The 23,301-nt window shown below is 44.9% G+C and overlaps 1 protein-coding gene across 1 annotated transcript in view; it reads right to left on the bottom strand.

The window, feature by feature from the left end:
- Positions 1-23,301, bottom strand: part of SLC7A1 (solute carrier family 7 member 1) — a 92,157-nt gene that overhangs the window by 46,479 nt on the left and 22,377 nt on the right. Inside the window, exons 2-4 of the mRNA XM_075337359.1 lie at positions 8,501-8,876; positions 4,727-4,885; positions 1,298-1,469 (exon numbers count right to left, since the gene is read on the bottom strand). Of these exons, the coding sequence (XP_075193474.1) occupies positions 1,298-1,469; positions 4,727-4,885; positions 8,501-8,870 (701 nt within the window). The 5' untranslated portion in view covers positions 8,871-8,876. The remainder of the gene's footprint in view (positions 1-1,297; positions 1,470-4,726; positions 4,886-8,500; positions 8,877-23,301) is intronic.

The following is a 23,301-nucleotide window of genomic DNA, read 5'->3' as shown; positions in this document are numbered from 1 at the left end:
GGGCTGTGTGTAACGAGCAGCGATCTCGCAGCAGGGGCCAGATCGCTGCTCAGTGTCACACACAGCGAGATCGCTAATGAGGTCACTGCTGCGTCACAAAAAGCGTGACTCAGCAGCGATCTCGGCAGCGAGCTCGCTGTGTGTGAAGCACCCCTTAGAAACAAAGAGGGAAGATTCCTGAATGCAAATAAACTGACAATAACCACAGTAAATGACCAACCAGATAAGAACAAAAAGAACAAAACAACTAAGAAAGAACCAAGCACTTATCTGGGGTAGATGTGGTCAGAAGCAAGATGAAAAGGCAGGTGAGCTACAAGACAATGATAACCGTCTCAGCCTGCCAGGAGGCCAAGGCTTAAATAGGCAAAGAGTTAGCAATGGAAACACCCATTGCTCAAGAACACCTGGTCTCTGTCAAAACCATTCCTGGCCACAAGAGGGAGCCTCACAGCAGCAACAGCATAACTAACATTCACAACATACTGTGACTCTACTGTCCATTACCCGTGCCTGTGCCCACTATTCTTTACCTCCCATACTCTTCGTACCTGCCTGCCGCAGCCGTCCAGTCTGCATTAGCTATTCCATCTGCACCTGCCTGCAGTAGAGACTACCTATCCATACCTCAGCCAGTCCCTGCCCTGGGACTGGCACCTGGCATCTACCAGCAGCCAAGCCCATCCTCACCATCCGTGGCTCTGGCAGATACCCAGTAAGCGCGTAGTTAAGCCCTTCCCACAATAGGGGAAGCTTTGATGCCCCCCCCAGTGTTCCACTACAGCTCGCTGCCTCAACACCAGCGAGTGTAACAATTGCATGAATCCCCATTGGTATAAAAAAGTAAAAGCCAAGGCTATGGGGAGACTTTCACCCAAACTTAATGTTTTAACTATTGCTATGATGTTCACACCAGTCATACAGGTTCTGCCATACTTGCCTTATATCTTTTTGAATAGTGGTCAAGAAGTTGAGACCACCGTACTAATATTATGAATGAAGAATTCCCAGTACATGGTCATTCATGATCTATATCCCATGTCATAGCGACATTCAATAGTTATGATTATCCCTTAAGTGATTGACTTTGGCACACGGGGAAATGTCAGCACTGGGAGATTATTGAAAGGAGCTTACATAAACATTCAAAACTTCACACTCGTACGACACCCGACACCGATCAGATCATTAGGGATGGTTTCTGCTTTCACTAAGTGCATAGCTGCTATGCGTATGACATAAGTACAAGCCGCCCATTGGATATCGAGGGCAACAGCCGACAGCCTCCAGAACGTACTTCTCTAAAGTCAAGTTACTGGTCTTATTGAAGTCATGATCCGAGAGCTGCCAGTTCTTAATGGATCCTTTCACAAATCCGGATACGATGACGAAAGCCAGGACTAGCACATTGACACAGGTGAAAACCTTGTTGACCATGGCAGATTCCTTCACTCCAATGGATAAAAGAGCTGAAGAAGAGAGAAGAAAAATGATGATGCCAGATCTGAAGATATGGCCCTGAAATCCTAACAAAAGGGGTTTGTAAAGGGATTGTAACCTTCTGACCTTCCTTCCACATGATCAAGTCAACTTGTAGGGAGGAAGCTCCAGAAACTAATGCCACCAACCATGAATAGACTATAGATTGGTCAGTGGTGGCCTCTACATCGGTGGTGGTCACATTATTTACCCACATAGCTACTTCTCAGGCTGTGCCCTGGACACAGGTATGGACATTAGAATTCCTGGTTTGTGCACATGAGCCTGATGCGTTCATCCAGGGGTTACAGCCAAGGAAGCATCGTATGGGTAAATCACGCGAGTGCTGCCATCTTGGTTACTTTGGATATGGATTCTGCCACCCCTATCCCATTGCCACCTATAGAAAGGAATGATTAGATATTGAGTTTTCTGCAGCAGTCTATACAAAATTATGGCATTTTAGAAATTTTATTAGAAAATGGCCAAAGACAGCCAGAAGTGTCTTTCAGTTTCCATAATGGATATTTTGATATCTGGCAGATTTTGCATCCATTTTTGTGATGGTTCCAGGGATTTGCAGAAATCTATGCATTTGAAGCAGAAGCCACCCTGTGCACATGTAAAGGGATATTCAGATGCAGAAATTCCCTGCAATAAATCTGCCATGAGTGACTACTCCCTAAGGAGAGGTTCTCACTGAGTTTTATGGAGGTGGGAGAGTCTTTCAAGAAGAATCCCTTTTTTTCCCCTGACCTCATTTTTAAGAGGTTTTTTAATTCCCCGTCCCCTCCCTCACAGTTTTGTAGCTTTTTTGACTTGACAGTTTGGAACAATTACAAAAGGATCTGCCTCATAGAAGTGACATTAAAGCGCACCAATCACCAGGATTTTCATACATAATGCCAGTATAATGCAGGCTTTAGGTTATCAGGCTGATTCTATACATACCTTTAGTGGTCAGCTCGAATGTATAGGTTATGAAACACAAGCAAGTAAAGTTTGTAAAATAATGGGCAGCTTTTTGATTAGCAGCAGCTGCCAATCAGCTAATAGCAATTCCCACCCCCCGCCTGTTGTTCCTCTGTTATTTATACTAATTAATTCTATTACATAAGCGTTTGTGATTTTTCTATTTATAAGTGGCTAGAAGGATTTTTGCTGATGTCATACCTATATGACCAGAAGGGGCGGGGCCTCAGCCAACAGAAAAATAAGGTTATTTCCTGGTATCAGCTATGTTGGCTAAGGCCCCACCCCTTCTGGTCACATGGGTATGACATCAGCAAAGGTCCTTCTAGACACTTAGTAAGATGCTTCTGAGTCGACCATCAGGGTTTTCGGTAGGGGTACTCTGGCGCCGGGACTACGGATACTTTACTCTCGATGGCGTTATCACAGGTGATCGGTCCCGGCTTCGTGCCCTGGGCGCTCACTCTGCGGCTGTGGAATGGGGTTCAGGGATGATTTTGGGGATATACAAGACGCCACCTGTGGTGTCTGGTAAGCAGGATATACCTGCGCTGCCCGCGGCCGACCTCTGAGGCGATGGTGACGGCAGCTTAAGAGGTCTCAGCTCCCCACAGGTGGAGATTTCTTACCTCAGGGTGGCGGGTCGCTGACCAGGAAGGAAGCGACCGAGCGGTGATGGCTGCCTTCTTCTCTGAAGGGTCCTGTAGAACGGCGGAGAGATGACACACCGAGTCCACATCAGCTTAAACAAGTCCTTTTTACTAGCATCTGGTTTATTTTGCACAGTTCACAGCAGCAACAGTTCGGTTACCAGAAGGCCAATGGTCACAAGTTTCGGAGGAGATTTGATGACAGAGTCTCTCTCTGAGGTAACCTTTCTTAGTTTCTCTCGGTCTCTGCTCTGAGGGCTCTGTGACTCCCTCTTTAACCCACTCGTTAGTCTCGTCACTGGTTTTCCCAGGGTTCTGATGCTGCACGATTTCTTTATCCATCCCGCAACAGCGTCGTGAACTCTGCTTCGGGTTAGTAGTCAGACTCTTGATGGGTACCGGGACTCCTCTTATTTAGGATCCCAGGTTAACGGTCAATGGTTTTGGGGATAAACCTGACAAACCTCCTCGGTCCAGTTATACCGGTGTCAACCTGAACTCTTCAGCCGGCTCTCGCCAGACCTAAAGCGTCCTCTTTCCGTCTGGGTTACCCCTTTTCCAGTGTCTTTCTTTTGGGGTACCCTCGCTCAGGACGTCGGGCCTATTTTAATTCTAACCCTTCTTTCAGTCATCAATTTACTCTCATCTCTTCTTGTCACTCTTTACTGACTGACTGTTAACTGACTGTCACCCAGTCGTCCTGGCAACCACGTTGCGTCTCACGCTCAGCTTGGCTCCACCCCCCTATGGACCTACTATATAAACAGTCCCAGGAATATGAAGGTAGGGGCTGCTAAGTCAATGTTACTCAATCTAATATAAGACTCTGCATTTCTTCTCTCTTTCACCGGTGACCAAAGAGCACTGCACCTTGCTGTTAAGGTGCTGTATTTCCCTGTTGCGCCTAACCACAGGGGCGCCACACTTCTATAATAGAATTAGCATAAACAACAGATAGGGGGGAGGCAGTAATCACTATTAATAGCCATCCAGCTATTAGCTGATTGGCAGCTGCTGCCAATCAAAAAGCTGCTCATTTTACAAACTTTACTTGCTTGTGTTTTAAAACCTATACATCAGAGCTGACCACTAAAGATATGTATAGAATCAGCGTGATAGTGCCAGTATGGCACTGGCTTTAGTTTATATAGCAAAATACTGGTGATTGGTGCCCTTTAAACTCACCAAATGAAGACCAAAGTCAACTTTCCACTGAACTGAATACAAAGAGTATTCAAAGTAGTTTTCGAGGAAGATTTTGGAGCTCAACTCATTCAAAATCCTTCTAAAATAAAATTCTGTGTGAACTTAGCCCAAGGGCCAAATTCAGACACCCGTGAAACACAATATGTGTACAGACCATGATGAATGGACCAGCCATGGGTCTCCAGACCACAGTTCAGAAGCCACATATATGCCTATGAAGCGGTCAAGTTTGAGTCTGGAGACACGTAGCTAGTCATTGTGGTTCACACTTGGACCACGTTTCATGAACGTCTGAATGTGGCCTATGTGAATGTCTTTTCCCACAAAATGTACATCATTAAGAGCAGGAGCCGTATAATATGTATTCCAATGTGGCACTTTTTGATTATAGCTCTCATAATTTCTTATATGAAACTTACCCGTCAATACCACAATTAGGATGACAGAGAACAGATCCGGATACTTAGCCAGCACACCCGGCATATTCATGGAAAAATGCTGTTCACAAAAGCTCTCGATATGTTTGCCAATAAGTTCGTCAAAAGTGGCACTCCAGGCGCGGGCCACACTTGAGGTCCCTTAAAAGAAAAAGAAAAATATTATAGGAACAATCCCAACTCATCAACACCCAGATTTACCAAAAAACAGACAAATTTTTTTTCAGTTTTAGTTTTGATAAATGTGCAGATGAGATATTGTCATACACTTGGTATTTATTCTTGCATATTCTTTATATTTCTGCACCCTGCGGGGTAACGTGTTGTAGATTACAGCAGCATCAGTGGCACTCTGACATTATGGGAGACAGAACCGTTTTACTCAGGGTATTCAGCAACCATTATCGCGCTATCACCACAACATAGATGATTACAGAAGAGCTGACACAATACGGCATACACAATGAACACAGCGCCATCTGCCGTCTGCTCAACAGTCGTACCATAGCATGAGCCTGTGGCTGTTGCATACAACAACTCACAGCCATGTAATCATATACTTTGGTAAATGTGGAGAGATCCTGCCAGTAGTTGAATGGTCACCCAACAATTTGCAGAATTCTTGTGAACTTAATCCCCAAAATGTTGTATTTAGCATGAATTCAATTATTTGTGAATCGATTTGCTTCTCTCTAGTTTTTATAAATGAGGCCTATCTATTTCAGAAAGGCTCCAAAGAAAGAACTGAAATATAACTGGTTTGGGCAAATCGAAGGCTCATTTAACTTTTTTTTTCTCCTTAATGGGATATTCCCATCTCCAAGATCCTATCCAAATATGTCGTAGGTGTAATAATAACAATATCAGCAAATACCGCCAATTAGAAATGTAGTATAGTTCTCCTGATTAGCTATGTTGCTTACCTCATGCTCAGGGCATTGCAGGACCTTAGGTATCCATGGTTATGACCAAAAGCAACTAACTGACTATATGCGTGGTCGTAACCATGGATACCTAAAAGGTCCTGCAATGCCCTGAACATGAGGTAAGCAACATAGTGAATCAGAAAAACTATACATTTCTAATTAGAGGTATTGGCCAATATTCTTCTTATTGCACCCACTATATATTAGGATAGGATCTTGGAGATGGGAATAACTCTTCCAATCATTTGCTGTGCTGCTTATTTTTGGATTTGTTTTATTTGTTTTATTTTATAAAGAATAGGACACATAGCCAGTGTCTTTTAGAGACGTTTGGACACAATTAGGCTGTGGTGCTGATATAAATAAATATTTTTTTTTACACATACAGTGGGTACGGAAAGTATTCAGACCCCTTTAAATTTTTTACTTTTTTTTTTTTAATTTACCAAATGGCTTCAATGAAACAAAGTTCATTTTTTCTCATTAATGTATACGCTGCACCCCATCTTGACAGAACCCCCCCCCAAGAAATTTAAAAAAAAAAAAAAAAAAAAAAAAAAAAAAAGTGCAAAATGTTTTGTTTAATAAATTAAATATCACATGGTCATAAGTATTCAGACCCTTTGCTCAGACACTCATTTAAGTCACATGCTGTCCATTTCCTTGTGATCCTCCTTGAGATGGTTCTACTCCTTCATTGGAGTCCAGCTGTGTTTAATTAAGCTGATAATACAGTGGAACCTTGGTTTACCAGAACAATCCGTTCTGGGGGTGTGCTTGTAAACCAATTTACTCGTCTAGAAAAGCTAGATTTCCCATAGGAAATAATGCAACCTCAGACAATTAATTCTACAACTTGTTCAATGTCCCATCCTGGTCCCCTATTGTGCCATTCCACACACGCACACATTTTATGCTCACCTTCCCTTCCGTTCTATCGCCGGCCTCATGGTTCTTGTAGATTGCCAGTACAGGATGTGTATCAGGTAACCATCGCAATGATGGAGGAACTTCCGCTGCCAGAGCGCTGACGTCAAAGGCAGGAATCGCTTGCCTCTGATTGGTCATCGCGCTGCTTTTGAGTAGAGGCTGACAGCGGAAGTTCCTCCATCGTTGCAATGGTTAACCGATACACATCCAGTACTGGCGACCTACAAGAACCATGAGGCCAGCAACAGAACAGAAGGTAAGGTGAGCATAATGTGTGTGCGTGCGTGCTTGGGTGTGTTTGTGTGGATTGCAAGAGCGGGTCAGAGTGCGGTTAAAGTACGGAACTGAAGTGTGTGCGGTGAATATTTGCTTGTACGGCAAATCTTGCTCAAAAACTGAGTTACAAATTTACAGCAAGCTTTGCTCGTATAGTGAAATACTCGCAAACCAGGTTACTCGTAAACCGTTTCCACTGTTCTTGATTTGGAAATGCGCACACCTGTCTATAGAAAAGACCTGACAGCTCACAGTGCATGTAAGACCAAATGAGAATCATGAGGTCAAAGGAACTGCCCAAGGAGCTCAGACAGAATTGTGGCAAGGCACAGATCTAGCCAAGGTTACAAAAGAATTTCTGCAGTACTCAAGGTTCCTAAGAGCACAGTGGCCTCCATAATCCTTAAATGGAAGAAGTTTGGGACCACCAGAACACTTCCTAGAACTGGTCGTCCATCCAAACTGAGCAATCGTGGGAGAAGAGCCTTGGTGAGAGAGGTAAAGAAGAACCCCAAGATCACTGTGGCTGAGCTCCAGAGATGCAGTAGGGAGATGGGAGAAAGTTCCACAAAGTCAACTATCACTGCAGCCCTTCACCAGTCGGGTGTTTATGGCAGAGTGGCCCGAAGAAAGCCTCTCCTCAGTACAAGGCATATGAGAGCCCACATAGTTTGCAAAAAAAAAAACAAAACCAAACACAAAACATTCCCAGACTATGCGAAATAAGATTCTCTGGTCTGATGAGACGAAGATACAACTTTTTGGTGATAATTCTAAGCGTTGTGTGGGGGGGAAAACCAGGCACTGCTCATCTCCTGCCCAATACAATCCCAACAGTGAAACATGGTGGTGGCAGCATCATGCTATAGGGGTGTTTTTCAGGTGCAGGGACAGGACGACTGGTTGCAATTGAAGGAAAGATGAATGCGGCCAAGTGCAGAGATATCCTGGAAGAAAACCTCTTCCAGGGTGCTCTGGACTTCAGACTTGGCAGAAGGATCACCTTCCAACAAGACAATGACTCTAAGCACACACCTAAAATAACAAAGGAGTGGCTTCAGAACAACTCTGTGACCATTTTTTACCTAAACCCAATGGAGCATCTCTGGAGACCTGAAAATGGCTGTCCACCAACATTCACCATCCAAATCTGACGGAACTGGAAAGGATCTGCAAGGAAGAATGTCAGAGGATCACCAAATTCAGGTGTGAAAAACTTGTTGCATCATTCCCAAGACGACTCATGGCTGTACTAGATCAAAAGGAGGGTGCGTCTACTCAATACTGAGCAAAGGGTCTGAGTTCTTATGACCATGTGATATTTCAGTTTTTCTTGTTTAATAAATTTGTAAAAATTTCTACATTTCTGTTTTTTTTCTGTCAAGATGGGGGATGGGGTGCAGAGTGTACATTAATGAGGAAAAAAAAATGAACTTTTTTGAATTTACCAAAGTGAAAAGTGTAAAAGGCATCTGAATACTTTCTGTACCCACTGTACACATACATATCCACAAACATACTCTATAAAGGTGTGCTGAGGTAAAGGTGGTCCAGGTCCTTTGTATTCAACCCACACTGATCTACCAATGTTCACCCAATCCGGTGAATATTATGACCAACTTACCAATAACATAAGACAAAATTAAATTCCATCCTGTTATAAAGGCCAGGAATTCCCCCACGGTGACGTAACTGTACAGATAGGCAGAGCCAGTTTTTGGAACTCTAGCACCAAATTCTCCATAGCATAATCCAGCAAGAACTGAAGCAAGAGCAGCAATGAGGAAGCAGAGAACGATAGCAGGTCCAGCATTTTCTCGGGCCACAGCCCCGGCTAAGACATATACCCCGGCACCAAGAGTACTGCCCACTCCCAGAGCGACTAAATCAAAGGTGTTGAGACATCGGGCAAATCGGCTCTCTTTACAGTCGGATCCTACAACCTTACGACGAAACAGTTGCTGTCCAAAACCGAGAAGAACGTTGCAGCTCATTTTGATCTGAAAAACAAGAAGAATATAAATGAGCAGATCTATATACGATTAGTGTAGATTACTACATATATACATTCTTCACCAAATATAGACTTTCAATGTGATGGATTAAAGGGGTGGTTCACCCATTTTTTTTATTTTCTGTATGAGCTCTACTTACCTTTCTAGGCGTCTTCTCCATTGGCTTCTGTTTCCAGTTCTGGCACTGAGCGGCGCTATCCTGCACGCTCAGTGCCGGTCACATGACCCCCTGGAGCTGTGGCCGCCGGCATCCTCTGACGTCCCGGTATTTCCGGGCTCTCAAACAAGACGGGTATGTCACAGGATGCCGGCGCCACTCAGATTGAGTGACAGGGCTGTGGGCGGTGACTACCGCACGTCACAGCTCAGCATCGAGCAGAGGATCCGGACGACGTTTGTGTGGAGCCGCGTCCTGCAGATGGTGAGGCTGAAGCACGGGGCGCCAGTGTGCAGTACAGGGGGGGGGGGTCTTCAGCTGAATCCTCCCCTGCACGTAAGTATGTGATCACACTGTCCACCCGCCCGCTCTGCTGCGATGTCAGGAGAGCGGCCGGTGTCGGGCAGTGTGATCATCTGCTCCTCCCAGCAGCAAGACACTGACAGGCATGTCACCGCTGTGCTCTGCCATCTGTCCTGCTGCATGGGACCAACTGTCTGCACTCTGTCACCTGCACCACAAGTCACAGAGTGGAGACAGTTGGTGACAGAGCACCTCTGCCCCCCCCCTGTTCTTTCCCCACTCTCTTCTCTCCCCCCACTCTTCTCCCCCTCCCCTCTTCCCCCTCTTCTCTGCCCCCCTCTTATCCCCCTCTCCTCTCCCCTCTCTTCCCCCCTCGCTCTCTTTTCCTCCCCCCTCGCTCTCTTTTCCTCCCCCCCCGCTCGCTTTTCCTCCCCCCCCCGCTCGCTTTCTTTTCCTCCACCCCCTCGCTCTCTCTCTTTTCCCTCGCTCTCTCCTGGCATGGTCAGTACAGAAATCTCTCCATCGTGGAGGGGTGAGAGGGAGTAATAAACATGGAGTCCCTACTGTGTCTGTGTATTTATTTCTAATAAAGTATTTTTCTCTGTGTGGTCTTTTTTTTTTAAACCCTTTATTGGAGATTCTTAATGGCCAGGTCAACCTTGGCCTGACATTAAGAATCTCGGGCTTTATACCAGCGGGTAAAACATAGCTGGTATTAACCCCTTATTACCCAGTGTGCCACCTGCCACCAGGGCCACTGGAAGAGTTGGATACAGCGCCAGAAGATGGCGCTTCTATGAAAGCGCCACTTTCTGGGGCGGCTGTGGACTGCAATTCGCAGCGGGGGGCCCAGAAAGCTTGGGCACCCTTCACTGCGGATTCCAATCCCCAGCTGCCTAGTTGTACCTGGCTGGACTCAAAAATTCGGCGAAGCCCATGTCATTTTTTTTTTTAATTATTTCATGAAATTAATGAAATAAAAAAAAAAAAAGGGCTTCTCTATATTTTTGGTTCCCAGCCGGGTACAACTAGGCAGCTGGGGGTTGGGGGCAGCCCGTAGCTGCCTGCTGTACCTGGCTAGCATACAAAAATATGGCGAAACCCACGTCATTTTCTTAAAAACGTTTTCAGGGAAAAACCTTTATAAAAAAAAAAAAAATGCTTCCCTGCATTTCTATTGCCAGTGAAAGTAATACCAAGCAGCGGGGACTAGCAGCCAGTAGCTGCTTTGGTTACCCTTAGCAACAGAAAATGCAGCGGGAGCCCACAAACAATGTGATTTTTTTGTTTTTTTATTTTTAATGAATTTTTTTTAAAAAAAAAACGGCATGGGCTTCGCCCATCGAGCACCAGAGCATTTTACTGCTCAATTCATCCCAAGTAATCAGATGACTCCAGTGTCGGCCGATTACTTGTTCTGTGTCCCCCTGCATCCATCGCAGCGTGTACGGGCTGTGAGGTCAGCGGAGTGGAGACAGTGACATGCTCTGCTCTGACACATAGTGTGCTGCATGTAACTATCTTTCTCCACTCTGGCACTTGTAGTGCAGGTGACCGGATGCTACATGTCACTGTCTCCACTATGGGACTTGTTGTGCAGGTGAGAGTGTATACAGTTGGTACTATGCAGCAGAAATCACAGAGTGGGGCAGTTAGTGACATGTATCATCCGGTCACCTGCACAACAAGTCCCAGAGTGGATACAGTGACATGCAGCACACTATGTGTCAGAGCAGAGCATGTCACCAACTTGCTATGCTCTGTCACCTGCGGTGCTGCATGTCACGTTTTTGCCGCGATTTGGTGCCTTTTTTGCTGCGTTTTTGCTCACTGCGTTTTTAATCAGTGCACAATGCCATTAAAGATTGTTGATGAAAAAAATAAAAAAGGTCTGATGTCATTTCCTTATTCAAAATGTTCATTGTATGCAGGAGAGCAGACAGCAGCTGCAGAACTACAAGGCTCAGCATCCTCCATCCAGGACTGTATGCAGTTTTTTACCCAAAAAGAAAAAAAAAATGACGTGGACTTCGCCATATTTTTGTATGCTAGCCGGGTACAGCAGGCAGGTACGGGCTGCCCCCAACCCCCAGCTGCCTAGTTGTACCCGGCTGGGAACCAAAAATATAGAGAAGCCCTTTTTTTTTTTTTAATTATTTCATGAATTTCATGAAATAATTTTAAAAAAAAAAAATGACGTGAGCTTCGCCTAATTTTGGTGTCCAGCCGGGTACAACTAGGCAGCTGGGGATTGGAATCCACAGTGAAGGGTGCCCAAGCTTTCTGGGCACCCCCACTGCGAATTGCAGTCCGCAGCCACCCCAGAAAATGGCGCTTTCATAGAAGCGCCATCTTCTGGCGCTGTATCCAACTCTTCCAGCTGCCCTGATGCCGGGTGGCTAGCCGGGTAATAATGGAGTTAGGGCTAGCTGTATATTATCAGCTGGCCCTAAGCCCGAAATTCATGGTGTCACGCCAATATTAGACATGGCCACCATGAATTTCTAGTAATGATAAAAAAAAAAAAAAAAAAAAAACACAACACACAGAAAAATATTTTTATTAGAAATAAAACACAACACAATTAGTGACTCCATCTTTATTGAAATAAACCCCCCTCCGCAGTAATCCTGGGTTAGGGTCCCGCGCCGTCCAATCCGGATCCAATATCATCTGATCGGTTTGCTGGAAGGCAAAGCGATCAGATGATGTGTCAGGTTAAACTACGTGAATCACATCACACATCAGCTGATTGTATAATCGGCTTTTATACAATCAGCTGAAGAATCAGTGCAAAAAAAAAATAAAATAAATAAATAAATACTCACGTCTGTGCTGATTACCGGCAGCTCCTAGAGCGATCGGATGAGAGTCTGATCCTGGCCCATCACTGCAGGAGCTGCCGGTAATCAGCTGATGAAGTCCCCTGTCGGCAGGATCAGCTGATAGCCGGCCGGGCGCGAAAAGGCCGTCGAGAATCGATCAGCTGATGCGTCAGGTGACTGCATCAGGTGATCCACGGCCAGGTCCTGCAAGCTTCGTGCATGCACCGGGGAGACTGCACACAGCCAGAGCGGCGGGACCGAGACAGGGGCTGGAAGCAGGCATGGCACCGGGACCCTGCAGACAGGTGAGTATGACATACACACACACACATACACACTCACTCACACACTGTATATATACACACACACTGTATATACGCACACACACACTGTATATACGCGCACACACTTTCTTCCCCTGGCTGTGCAGAGCTGCTGCTGTCTCTGTGTAATTGATCTCAGTGCATCCACTGGGAAGAGGCAGGGAGGAGGGTTTGGGTGGGAGCAGAGTGGGTGTATTAGACACAATGGGTGTGTTAGATAAGCCAGACACCGCCCTAGAGCCACAAAGAATTCTGGGACTTGTAGGAACTGAACACAGGAAGTCAGAGGAGAGATTAACCCCATCAGAGCTGGAGCCAGCAATGTGCATGTGCTGCTAGTGCACAATGAAAGGTAATTTTGCTGAAAAAACATAATAGATGTGTTGAGGGGCAGATATTAGCAAGATTTATCAGAAAAAAAAAAAATCAGTTTTGGTAACTGGACAACTTCTTTAACATTGTGAGAGTGTCCATATAAACAATCCCACCAGCAACAAGATAGACAAAAAAAAACCTAAAAAAAAAGTGGGCTTCAAAAAAATAGTATTCTATAGGTCACATTTTTAGCGGATTATAGTAGTCACCATCACAGGCAATAGTTTATGTAAAATATTGTGTATGGGCAGCTTGAAAATTAGGCAATTTCATAGCGAGGGCAAGTAAAAAGGAGCAACTGCATAAACCCCCCTAATTCCCAAAGAACAAGCAAATACTTGTCTAGGATTTGTGATTTGGCTGGTATTGTGGCTCGGCTCCACTCACATAACTTGCAATACCCAACACTGCCTCTAGGTGAGAGTAGTGCTGTTTTAGAGGAGGGCGGTGTGGGGACTCAACTTCTTGTTTCTTTACAAATTGCACCGAAACCTTATAAATTGGGGAGGGGGAAAGGAAAGGGATCTATATGATTACTGCATAGAATAACACAGAACTACCTATTTAATGTGGCAATTATCAGTAACGGAGGACAGGTTAGATTAAAAATACAGTAATGACTTATGGGCAGGTTATCATCCAAATCTGAAAAAACAGAAGTCAAACCCACAAAGCAAACATAAGTTATAGTGGATCTCCAAGGATTAATCATTTAACTAGTGCAGTGCAAGTCAGTAAACAGAAAATCCGTAATATTCCAAGAAGGGAGCGCGCTTACCAAAGAACTAATTGTAGAGCGTAAGAAGATCAGAGCAAAGCTTTATTACATCAATGTAATCTCCCATTCCAGACACATTCGCACATTGTATCACTGCAACATTCAAGTACAGAACCCACAGAAGTCTATAGAGCCTCAAAACCCTCCAATATCAGATTCTATCTTATGTTTTGCAAGTTGCTGAAATAAGGACATTGTGTGTGTGTATATTATATAATTATATATATATATATATATATATATATATATATATATATATATATATATACACATACATACATATATACACACACATATATATATAGTTATTATATTTCTTTTTTGACTTGTGGCTTTCACTTATGTTTTTGCCCCAAGTAATCAAAATGGCACAAGCAAGTCATAAACTTTGCACGATGCTGATAGTTTTCTGTCGGTCTAACTGGGTTTGCGACTTTTTACTTGAAAAAGTTGCATGTTTTGAAGAAAGCCGGTATGTAGGGATGAGTGCAGGGGTTGCAGTTGGGCCCTGGAGACTAAGGGGCACTTTGCACACTACGACATCGCAGGTGTGATGTCGGTGGGGTCATGTTGAAAGTGACGCACATCCGGCGTCGCTCTCGACATCGTAGTGTGTAAAGACTAGATGATACAATTAACGAGCGCAAAAGTGTCGTAATCGTATCATCGGTGTAGTGTCGGGGAATTCCATAATTACGCGGCTTCGACGGTACGATGTTGTTCCTCGCTCCTGCGGCAGCGCACATCTCTGTGTGTGAAGCCGCAGGAGCGAGGAACATCGCCTTACCTGCTATTCGTAGCTCATGCCGGCTATGCTGAAGGAAGGAGGTGGGCGGGATGTTTACGTCCCGCTCATCTCTGCTCCTCCGCTGCTATTGGCCGCCTGCCGTGTGACGTCACAGTGACGCCGCACGACCCGCCCCCTTAATAATGTTCGCTACGGCAGCTATCACTAGATATCGCTGCTGCGACAGGGGTGGGGACTATCGCACTCGGCATCGCAAGCATCGGCTTGCAAGGTCGTAGTGTGCAAAGTACCCCTAAGAGGGCTCGAACAGTCCCTTTCACACATTTAAAGGGGACACACCAGCAGGATTTTGCTATATGAGGTAAAAGCAGTGCCATAAGGCACTAGGATGCTGATTGCAGACATGCCTATTATAGAAAGATCTGATGCTTGGTTGATTAAATATCTTTAATCAAAGTTGCAGAAATGCCCTGCACTTTGATGTGTGCAACATGCACGGGTCTTTGTGGGTCAGGTCTTCTGCGTTTATTCCTCCTCCGGCGTCCTCCTGGCTTGCCCACTTTATTTTACTATCGAGCCACCATTGCTGTTGTTGGCGGCGCAGGCGCATTGTCACAGACTTCAGTTTTTCTTTAAAACAGTGGCAACTAATTTATTTATTTTACATCTGCGCACATACACTGATGCTTCTTCTCAGTCTTCACCGCAAAGTGTTCAATTAAATGGCGCTGGAGATAGTGGTACACGCATGCGCGGACCCTGCCACCACTTTAACGAAGACCTGAGCACTGTGGCAATGTGCACACGCCGCCAACAGCAATGGCGGAGCAGCGCAATATTCAATTAAAGAAAAGGGGGCAAGCCAGAGAACGGCAGAGGAGGAGGAATAAACGAGGGGACGCGAACATGTTGCACACATCAAATTGCAGGGCTTTTCTGACACTTTGATTAAAGATATTTAATCAACGAAGCATCGGATCTTTCTATAACAGGTATGCCTGGATTCAGCATCTTGGTGCCTGTATGGCACTGCCTTTAGTTCATGTAGCAAAATTCTGCTGGTTGTCCTCTTTAAAGAAGACCAATACTATAACTGACCCATGATAGTTGGTGGCCCAGTTTGTGACATTTTGCACTGGGCCCCACCAGATTATCGTTATGTTTTTGCCGGTATGCTAAGCTTACAAAACTACAGAAAATCTGGTTTAAAAACACGGGGTGGTCTTTTCGAATTGGCGGTATGCGGAAGAGGCTTCACTGTATGTTTACTGGAAAGTGTCTTTACTCGGCAGAGTTCACAGAAGTACACAAATAGTAATCGAGCGGAACGCGCGCAGAGTTATTTCCTCCACGCACTTCCTCTTTCTTTGCAGCTATCGTGGTTCTGCATTGACAGGGCAAATCATGAATGGGACGAGGGTTATATTACTACTGTAACACGATATCTGCAAAGGAATCCATTCCAAGACGCATGGTTTAGAGGCTAGAAACTCAGCCTGGGGGCGGGTGCTCCAGGGGAGACTGGTCAGGTCTTTAGGAGGTCCTGGCACAGCAACACAAGGCAGTTCATGCGTCTTCTTTACTAATCTATCCAAATATTTGTCCACCAGCCACATACGTACACAGAACACATAGTATATACTATGTGCCCGCTGTATGTCATGCCTGACGTCAGAGAATGTAAACAAGTGCTACAAATCGTATTTAAGTCAACAAGTTAAGCCGCATCACTAATCTAATGTTATTCTGCCAATTGGCAGCAGTTTACGATAACTGAAGCATCAGCATCATTCATAGGTATATGGGGTTTGGCAGTTGGGAATTAGCACAGCACAGGGCTTTTATCATCATTGGAATGAAAGCCAAGTGGTAGCTAAACGAACTATTGATGAGCGGGTACTACCATGCTCGGTACTCATATCTAGTGAAGAGCAATCACTACCATGCTCGGGTGCTCAGTACTCGTAACTAGTGATGAGTGAGCACTACCATACTCGGGTGCTCTGTACTCGTAACTAGTGATGAGCGGGCACTACCATGCTCGGGTGCTCTGTACTCGTAACTAGTGATGAGTGAGCACTACCATGCTCGGGTGCTCAGTACTCGTATCTAGTGATGAGCGGGCACTACCATGCTCGGGTGCTCAGTACTCGTATCTAGTGATGAGCGGGCACTACCATGCTCGGGTGCTCAGTACTCGTAACTAGTGATGAGCAGGCACTACCATGCTCGGGGGCTCAGTACTCGTAACTAGTGATGAGTGGGCTCTACCATGCTCGAGTGCTCAGTACTCGTAACTAGTGATGAGCGGGCACTACCATGCTCGGGGGCTCAGTACTCGTAACTAGTGATGAGCGGGCTCTACCATGCTCGGGTGTTCGGAGGTTGTACTGAACATAGAAACATACCCAAAACTTTTCATTTTCATTAATTTAACCTGGCGTCTCCATTCTATTATCTCTAGCACGGGGCATGGGAGATGATATTATAAGAGAACACTGAGGCGCTGCTAGAGGAGTTCTAGATGTTTTTTCTAGTCCTCCCACCAACGGGGCATGTAGTTGACCCACAAAACTAATACTTTCCTTGATGTTGTTCTTTCCACAACTATAATAATGTCATGCTGTTTCAGTGGAAGCGTTCTACATATAAAAATATTTGCAGATTTTTTTGTGAAATATTGTGTTCCAATCGCATCCCAGGGTGGAATTTTACAGTTTACAAAGTAATTAGCCGGCGATCAAGGCCGCACAGCGCACAGATGGGAGTATCTGCTCCAGCATTGTCTAAACAATTCATTAACGTTTTAGAAGAAATGAAATACAGCAAGTACCGGGAGATCGAATCTATCTACTAAAGTCAACAAAACAAACAAATCAGGAGAATTCGGAACATGTTTACAGACAGACCATACAGAACACTACTTTGGGAACCAAGTACTATCTACAAGAGACGTAAGTGGATATCTATATTTACCAAGAAATTATTTGTGTACAAAAAGATTAAAAAAAAGAACATTGCAGCCGACACACAAGAGAAATTCATCTAATCCGACATGAATTGGATTAGGCTAGTTTCACACTTGCGTTGAACGGGATCCGTAGCATTGCATTGTGTGACGCATGCAACGGATGCGTTGCATATAGTGGCACAACGCATGCTACAGATCGTACAAAATAACGCAGTCCGTTGTTTTTTTTCCTTGACATTACACATCTGAGCATGCGCAGTTGTGTAAAGTCAGGTGCGTTAACGGAATCCGTCAAATGACGCATTCTAACGGAATCCGCCACCATAGGCGTCCATTATAAAAACAACGGACGCCTAACGGATTCCTGCAGATTGCGTTTTTTTGACACTCCGCCAAGCGCAGAAAAACGTTACATGCTGCGTTCCATCCGCCCGATGCAGCGTCAAAATAACGACGCTGCGTTGTCCAGCGGATGCAACGCAGACACTTGCGTTACAGTGCGTTGTCCATACAAGTCTATGGAGAATAGCGCAGTGTGTTAACGGACTGCGCTATTCTCCATAGTGACGGACTGCGCTGAACGCAAGTGTGAAACTAGCCTTATACAGGTGCAAGACTATCTCTTCCTCAATAATTCTCTGACTCTCAAACCCCACAATTGACATTCGAAAAAAAACTTTGATTATTCCAATGGTCCATCAGATGTGTGTTCCAGAATATGTAACGTTTGATGTAACCGAACCAAAGCATGAACAGTAGTCTCATCTATCTGATCTTCTACACTAAGGTTTCCCAAACTCCAGTCCTCACGACCTCCAACAGGTCATGTTTTCAGGATTTCTTTAGCATTGAGCAGGCGATTGAAGAATTATCAAGGCATCACCAATGCAATACTATGGAGATCCTGAAAACATGACCTGCTGCGGGCCATCAAGTCTGGAGCTTGGGAACTACTCTTCTAGGCAAAGAACAACCCACCCAACAGAGCAGAGATGAAAAGGTACAATAGGGGGACTATAATTCATGCTGCCTAAATAATTGATAGCATGAATGTAATGGAGGAAGCGGTATCTCAAACATGTGTTGGAACCATGGCCAGAAGAGAGGACTAGTCCAAGTGTTATGTCCCTGCCATCTTCTCCCACATATAGTGTGAACCTTGCCGGGTGGTTGGGGAGAAGTAGGCAGGATACAATGCCTGTTGGGCTGGTCACCTCATCTCTGGTCTTGCCTTCATTGCAGGTTTATAATGCAGGAACCAGTCTAATGATGCGTGGTACCTAGACCATGGTCAATAAAAATCATTGACGAGTTCCCTTTGAATGCCAACAACCAGTACCAGCCTTTAGACCTCAGTAAAGTCCGCAAACTGTACAATTGATAACTGGGGGACCTCCTGACTCTCCCATGATAGAGGATGTCAGATTAAAAAAATACTCAGCCAGAAGTCTCAGTGAACAGATTACTCTACTCATCCCATATAGCAGTGTTCCCCAACTCAAGTCCTCAAGGCCCACCAACAGTGCATGTTTTCTGGATTTCCTTAGCATTGCACAAGTGTTGGAATCATCACCTGTGCAGGTTATTAAATTATCACCTGTGTAATACTTCGGAAATCCTGAAAACATGCACAGTTGGTGGGCCTTGAGGACTGAAGTTGGGGAACACTGCCATACAGGACTCATGCATAAAAAACACACGAGTAGAGAGTGCATCTGTGTGGGAGGTTTAGAGACGTAAATGTTGGCTGATCGAGCATTTGGTCGACAGTCATGTTTATTAACATCTCTAAGAACTCCCTTTCAAGCCTGACAGACGTAACATAATGGAAGGAGGTGCTCGGTAACCTTTGAACAAGTTGGGTAGGAGCAGATCCGGTTCCACCCCTGGAGTAGAACGAGTAAACTTGCACACCCCTAAGGCCTCACAGCCACTGCTATTTTGGGTAAATAGAAAGTTACCGTAGGTAGAAAATTATCCTGTTTGTAGATTTCCATAAAGGCAGTCAATCAGCATAAAATTACTGTTCAACCAAACTTAGGCGCTTGGTGGACCACGACAATGCCAGTTCAGTGCACCTTCTCACCAACTTATTTCCCCATATATCTACATTCCTATCTTCCTTGTTTAACAACTCAAACTTTACCGAAGCCATAGAAGGATGAAGAGAGATTGAAAACATGTTCAGTGGACCTTCCCACCTACCTGTTTGAGCGGTCACAGAGGGGGATAAAGATGGATGGGAAACAAGCAGGTCAATAGGTGAACTGGTCTGCCAAAGTCATGGTGCACCGAGCACCTGTGCGTGGTTTGGTCAGTCATTTTGTGCCAACAGAGTCCTATTAATACAACATATTCTGTTCGTGGATAATAAACTTGTCAGATTTTGAGCGCATAAAACAATAGTGGATTACAATCTATTGACAGAAAATCGTAATTACGTTTTATGTTGGAATAGACCAAAATGACGGATAAAATCTACAGCCACCGAACGTTTATACTCCTATCGTCTACTAATATTTGACCTCTCCGGAGCAATAGCTTCCGAGACGTTCTGCTGGTTAGAAGAAGTCATTTTTGTCCTACAAACAGAAAAGTAACCTCAGAGACCTTGGAAATGTTTCTTGTGTGATGATTTTCCGCTCATGCCAAGAACTTGTCTTTTTTAAAAAGACAAAAGACATTTTGTCCTGAATGAAACGAGAGTTGACCGTGAATTCACAGAACGGAAGCAGATTCTTCTAAATGTCATGAATACAGAAAGTCCTAAAAACCAGGCACAACATGAAAAAAATGAAAAATCAGGCAGTAAATTATGTACAATATATGTAGACCTGATGGATCTGGTCTGAAACTAAATCAAACCAGAATTGTTTATGGTTCTGTAATTTTGCTCCTTTATCTTCCACCTTTGAAAATAATTTTTTTCTACATCTCATAAAGGAAGAGAAGGAAGGAGGAGATCCTTCTTTTATACTAAAATCAGTCTGGTGAAAATGTTTAGATACTGTATTCTTATAGCTGAACGTACCTCCCTTTCCAGAGATGTGTATGCCATCAGTGTACTCATCCGCCAGCCAATAGACCACCATGGAGGGTGTGATGGTGGAATATAGTGGGTTGTGTATCATTTTGTGTAGGTTTGTATTTTAGGCATTGTGCTCTGTCCATTTTATGTATTATTTGTCCTGTCTGCAGGGTTCTAACCCCCTGCAGTGATTCTGTCCCTAGGTCTTGGGGAGGGGGCCTGGAATCCACCCAAACTCTGTTTACCTGGGAGATTATTCAGTCTGAGAACTTCAAGAGAGAAGCAGGAAGATTCATCCTCTGGGAGAGAAACTGAGGCTCCCCAGTGAGACCTGAACATTTATCGCTTACCGAACTATATCCGTATTTCTGGACTATTTTACCCTCTATGTGGTGGATTATTTTATGAACCGTCTGATTTTGTTTGGAATAAAGGATCTTTGGATTGTTCATCCATCTCTCACTCTGTTGATTGTGTGATATGGGAGAAGGACCCCATGATAAGGGGAACCATTGAGGTACGTCACCTCTATGTCGTCCACAGCAGCATCTACTCTACATTTCCTCCAGTGGAGAACGCATTAATGTGTGGCTCCCTTCATTGCCTTACAGCTCTCGTAGATGGGCTTGATTGGGCAATTACCCACAGATTATATCAGCCATATAACCATGTTTTTCTAATGCCGGTCACACTGGTCATTAGTTGTACCACTTTTCTGTATATGATCCATGTCACCTCCATTTTTAGCGCACCTGAACAGGTCACACGTGGCACCAGCCCATTTATTGCTATGATACAGCTCACCACGATTGTTATCATATCAGACGTCACATGAACGACTGGAACTAATCACAGATTAACCTGCTCTGACCAGCACCTATATTTAGCACAGACGCCATCCTGGTGCGGGGTATCCTCACTATGTAAACATCCATGTGGAAACAACTGGTCTCATTAGGAGATTATAGGCTTAATAGGTCATACGGCACGGCCGCCATCGAGTTTATCCACCCTGAAAGCTGCTGCCGGATGACACTGCTACGAGTCTGAAGGCTGATAATAAGAACTGACTAACGGGCTCCATACATTATGGAAATGCATCTGTATCTACCAACTAAAATGTGGCCGATGAGATTTATTCCATATCTTTCAGACGAAATGTGCGCATACAGCGTAGACTTGGCGCACATACAGCGTAGACTCGGCGCACATACAGCGTAGACTCGGCGCACATACAGCGTAGACTCGGCGCACATACAGCGTAGACTCGGCGCACATACAGCGTAGACTCGGCGCACATACAGCGTAGACTCGGCGCACATACAGCGTAGACTCGGCGCACATACAGCGTAGACTCGGCGCACATACAGCGTAGACTCGGCGCACATACAGCGTAGACTCGGCGCACATACAGCGTAGACTCGGCGCACATACAGCGTAGACTCGGCGCACATTACATCACAGCTCTACATTTTGGATATACGACGGTAAAAACGCCCAGTCTTGATTTCGAATACATTCAAAGGACAAATAAACATTAATGTGCGATGATAAACCCACTTATCAGCAAGTTACTTTCCCATCCATAGTAGCTTATAGGCGATACATGCTGCAGTATGCCTGTATTATTGATCACCGGTGGATGGTGTATGTCAGGTGATCGTACAAGTGTACACAGAGCTGTAAATATACAGATAATGGCTCGCCACATGAAGAGAGGAAATAATGCTTAAAACAGTTACCTACAAGGCAAATACTTAAAGGGATTGTCCACCACTCGTACAATCATGAGTGGGAGGCAGCAGAGCCGGAGACAGCAGGTAAATATGAAACATTTTATTTCACAGACCCGTGTTTTCTCCGGTACCTGTCACACGTATGCAAACACGGATGTCACACGTCTGCCACACGTATGATACACGTGTGACCATAACCATGCGTGTGACTGGTACCTGATTAAAACACAGACGTCTGAAACCAGCCTAAAGGGAATCTGTCAGCAGGTTTTTGCTACCTCTTCCGAGAGCAGCATAATGTACTCAAAAAGGTCCTGTGTTCAATGATGTATCACTTAGATTAGTGGCTGCAGCTGTTCTGATACAGTGAAAGATTTTATTTTTTTTTTGAGGCAGAGCTGGGAGAGCTGCGCCCACCCACACCAGGCTTTCAGTGTACACTTCCATAAGCTGGGTTTACACGCTGCAACATCGCAAAGGACATCGCTGTAACGTCACCGGTTTGGTGACGCAATAGCGATCTCCATAAGTCTCTGCTAAGTCTCTGGTGAGCGTTCAACCCGGCAAACCTGGCCAACAACTTACCAGCGATCCGGACCTGCAGAGCGACCTAGCTGGTTGTTGGGGACGTTGATAAGCAGCCTTTTGAAAGGGAAGTTGCTAACAAAGTCGCTGAAAAGGATTCACACACTGAAACTTCATGCTGCACAGCGGGAAACAAAGGACCTAGGAATGGTCCTGAACGACTTGTAGTGATCAGCAACTTCACAGCAGGGGCCAGGTCGCTGATAGGTTTCACACACTGCAACATCGCAAACAACATCGCTATTCCGTCACAAAACCGGTGACGTTACAGCGATGTCGTTTGAGATGTTGCAGTGTGTAAACCCAGCTATAGACAGAAGCTGCTAATCACAGAAGGATGCAGTCATACTATAGCTCATGAGCTGCTGAGATCCACTAATGATAAAAGATAAGAGGCTTAAACTAACATTGCAGGTAAACAAAAACACACTGAAAAGTCAGGCAGGGCTGAATTCTCTTTAACTTTTACCGCATGCTGTCTTCACATTACATTGCAGGAACCTGCTGACAGAGTCCCTTTAAGGCCATGTGCGCACGCTGCTTTTTTTGACGCTGCATTTTTGGCCGCTAAAAACACACAA

This window comes from Anomaloglossus baeobatrachus, chromosome 2 (assembly GCF_048569485.1).
Source record: "Anomaloglossus baeobatrachus isolate aAnoBae1 chromosome 2, aAnoBae1.hap1, whole genome shotgun sequence".
Lineage (NCBI taxonomy): Eukaryota > Metazoa > Chordata > Amphibia > Anura > Aromobatidae > Anomaloglossus > Anomaloglossus baeobatrachus.
Note: the sequence above shows the minus strand (reverse complement) of the source record. Positions and strands in the feature narration are given on the sequence as shown.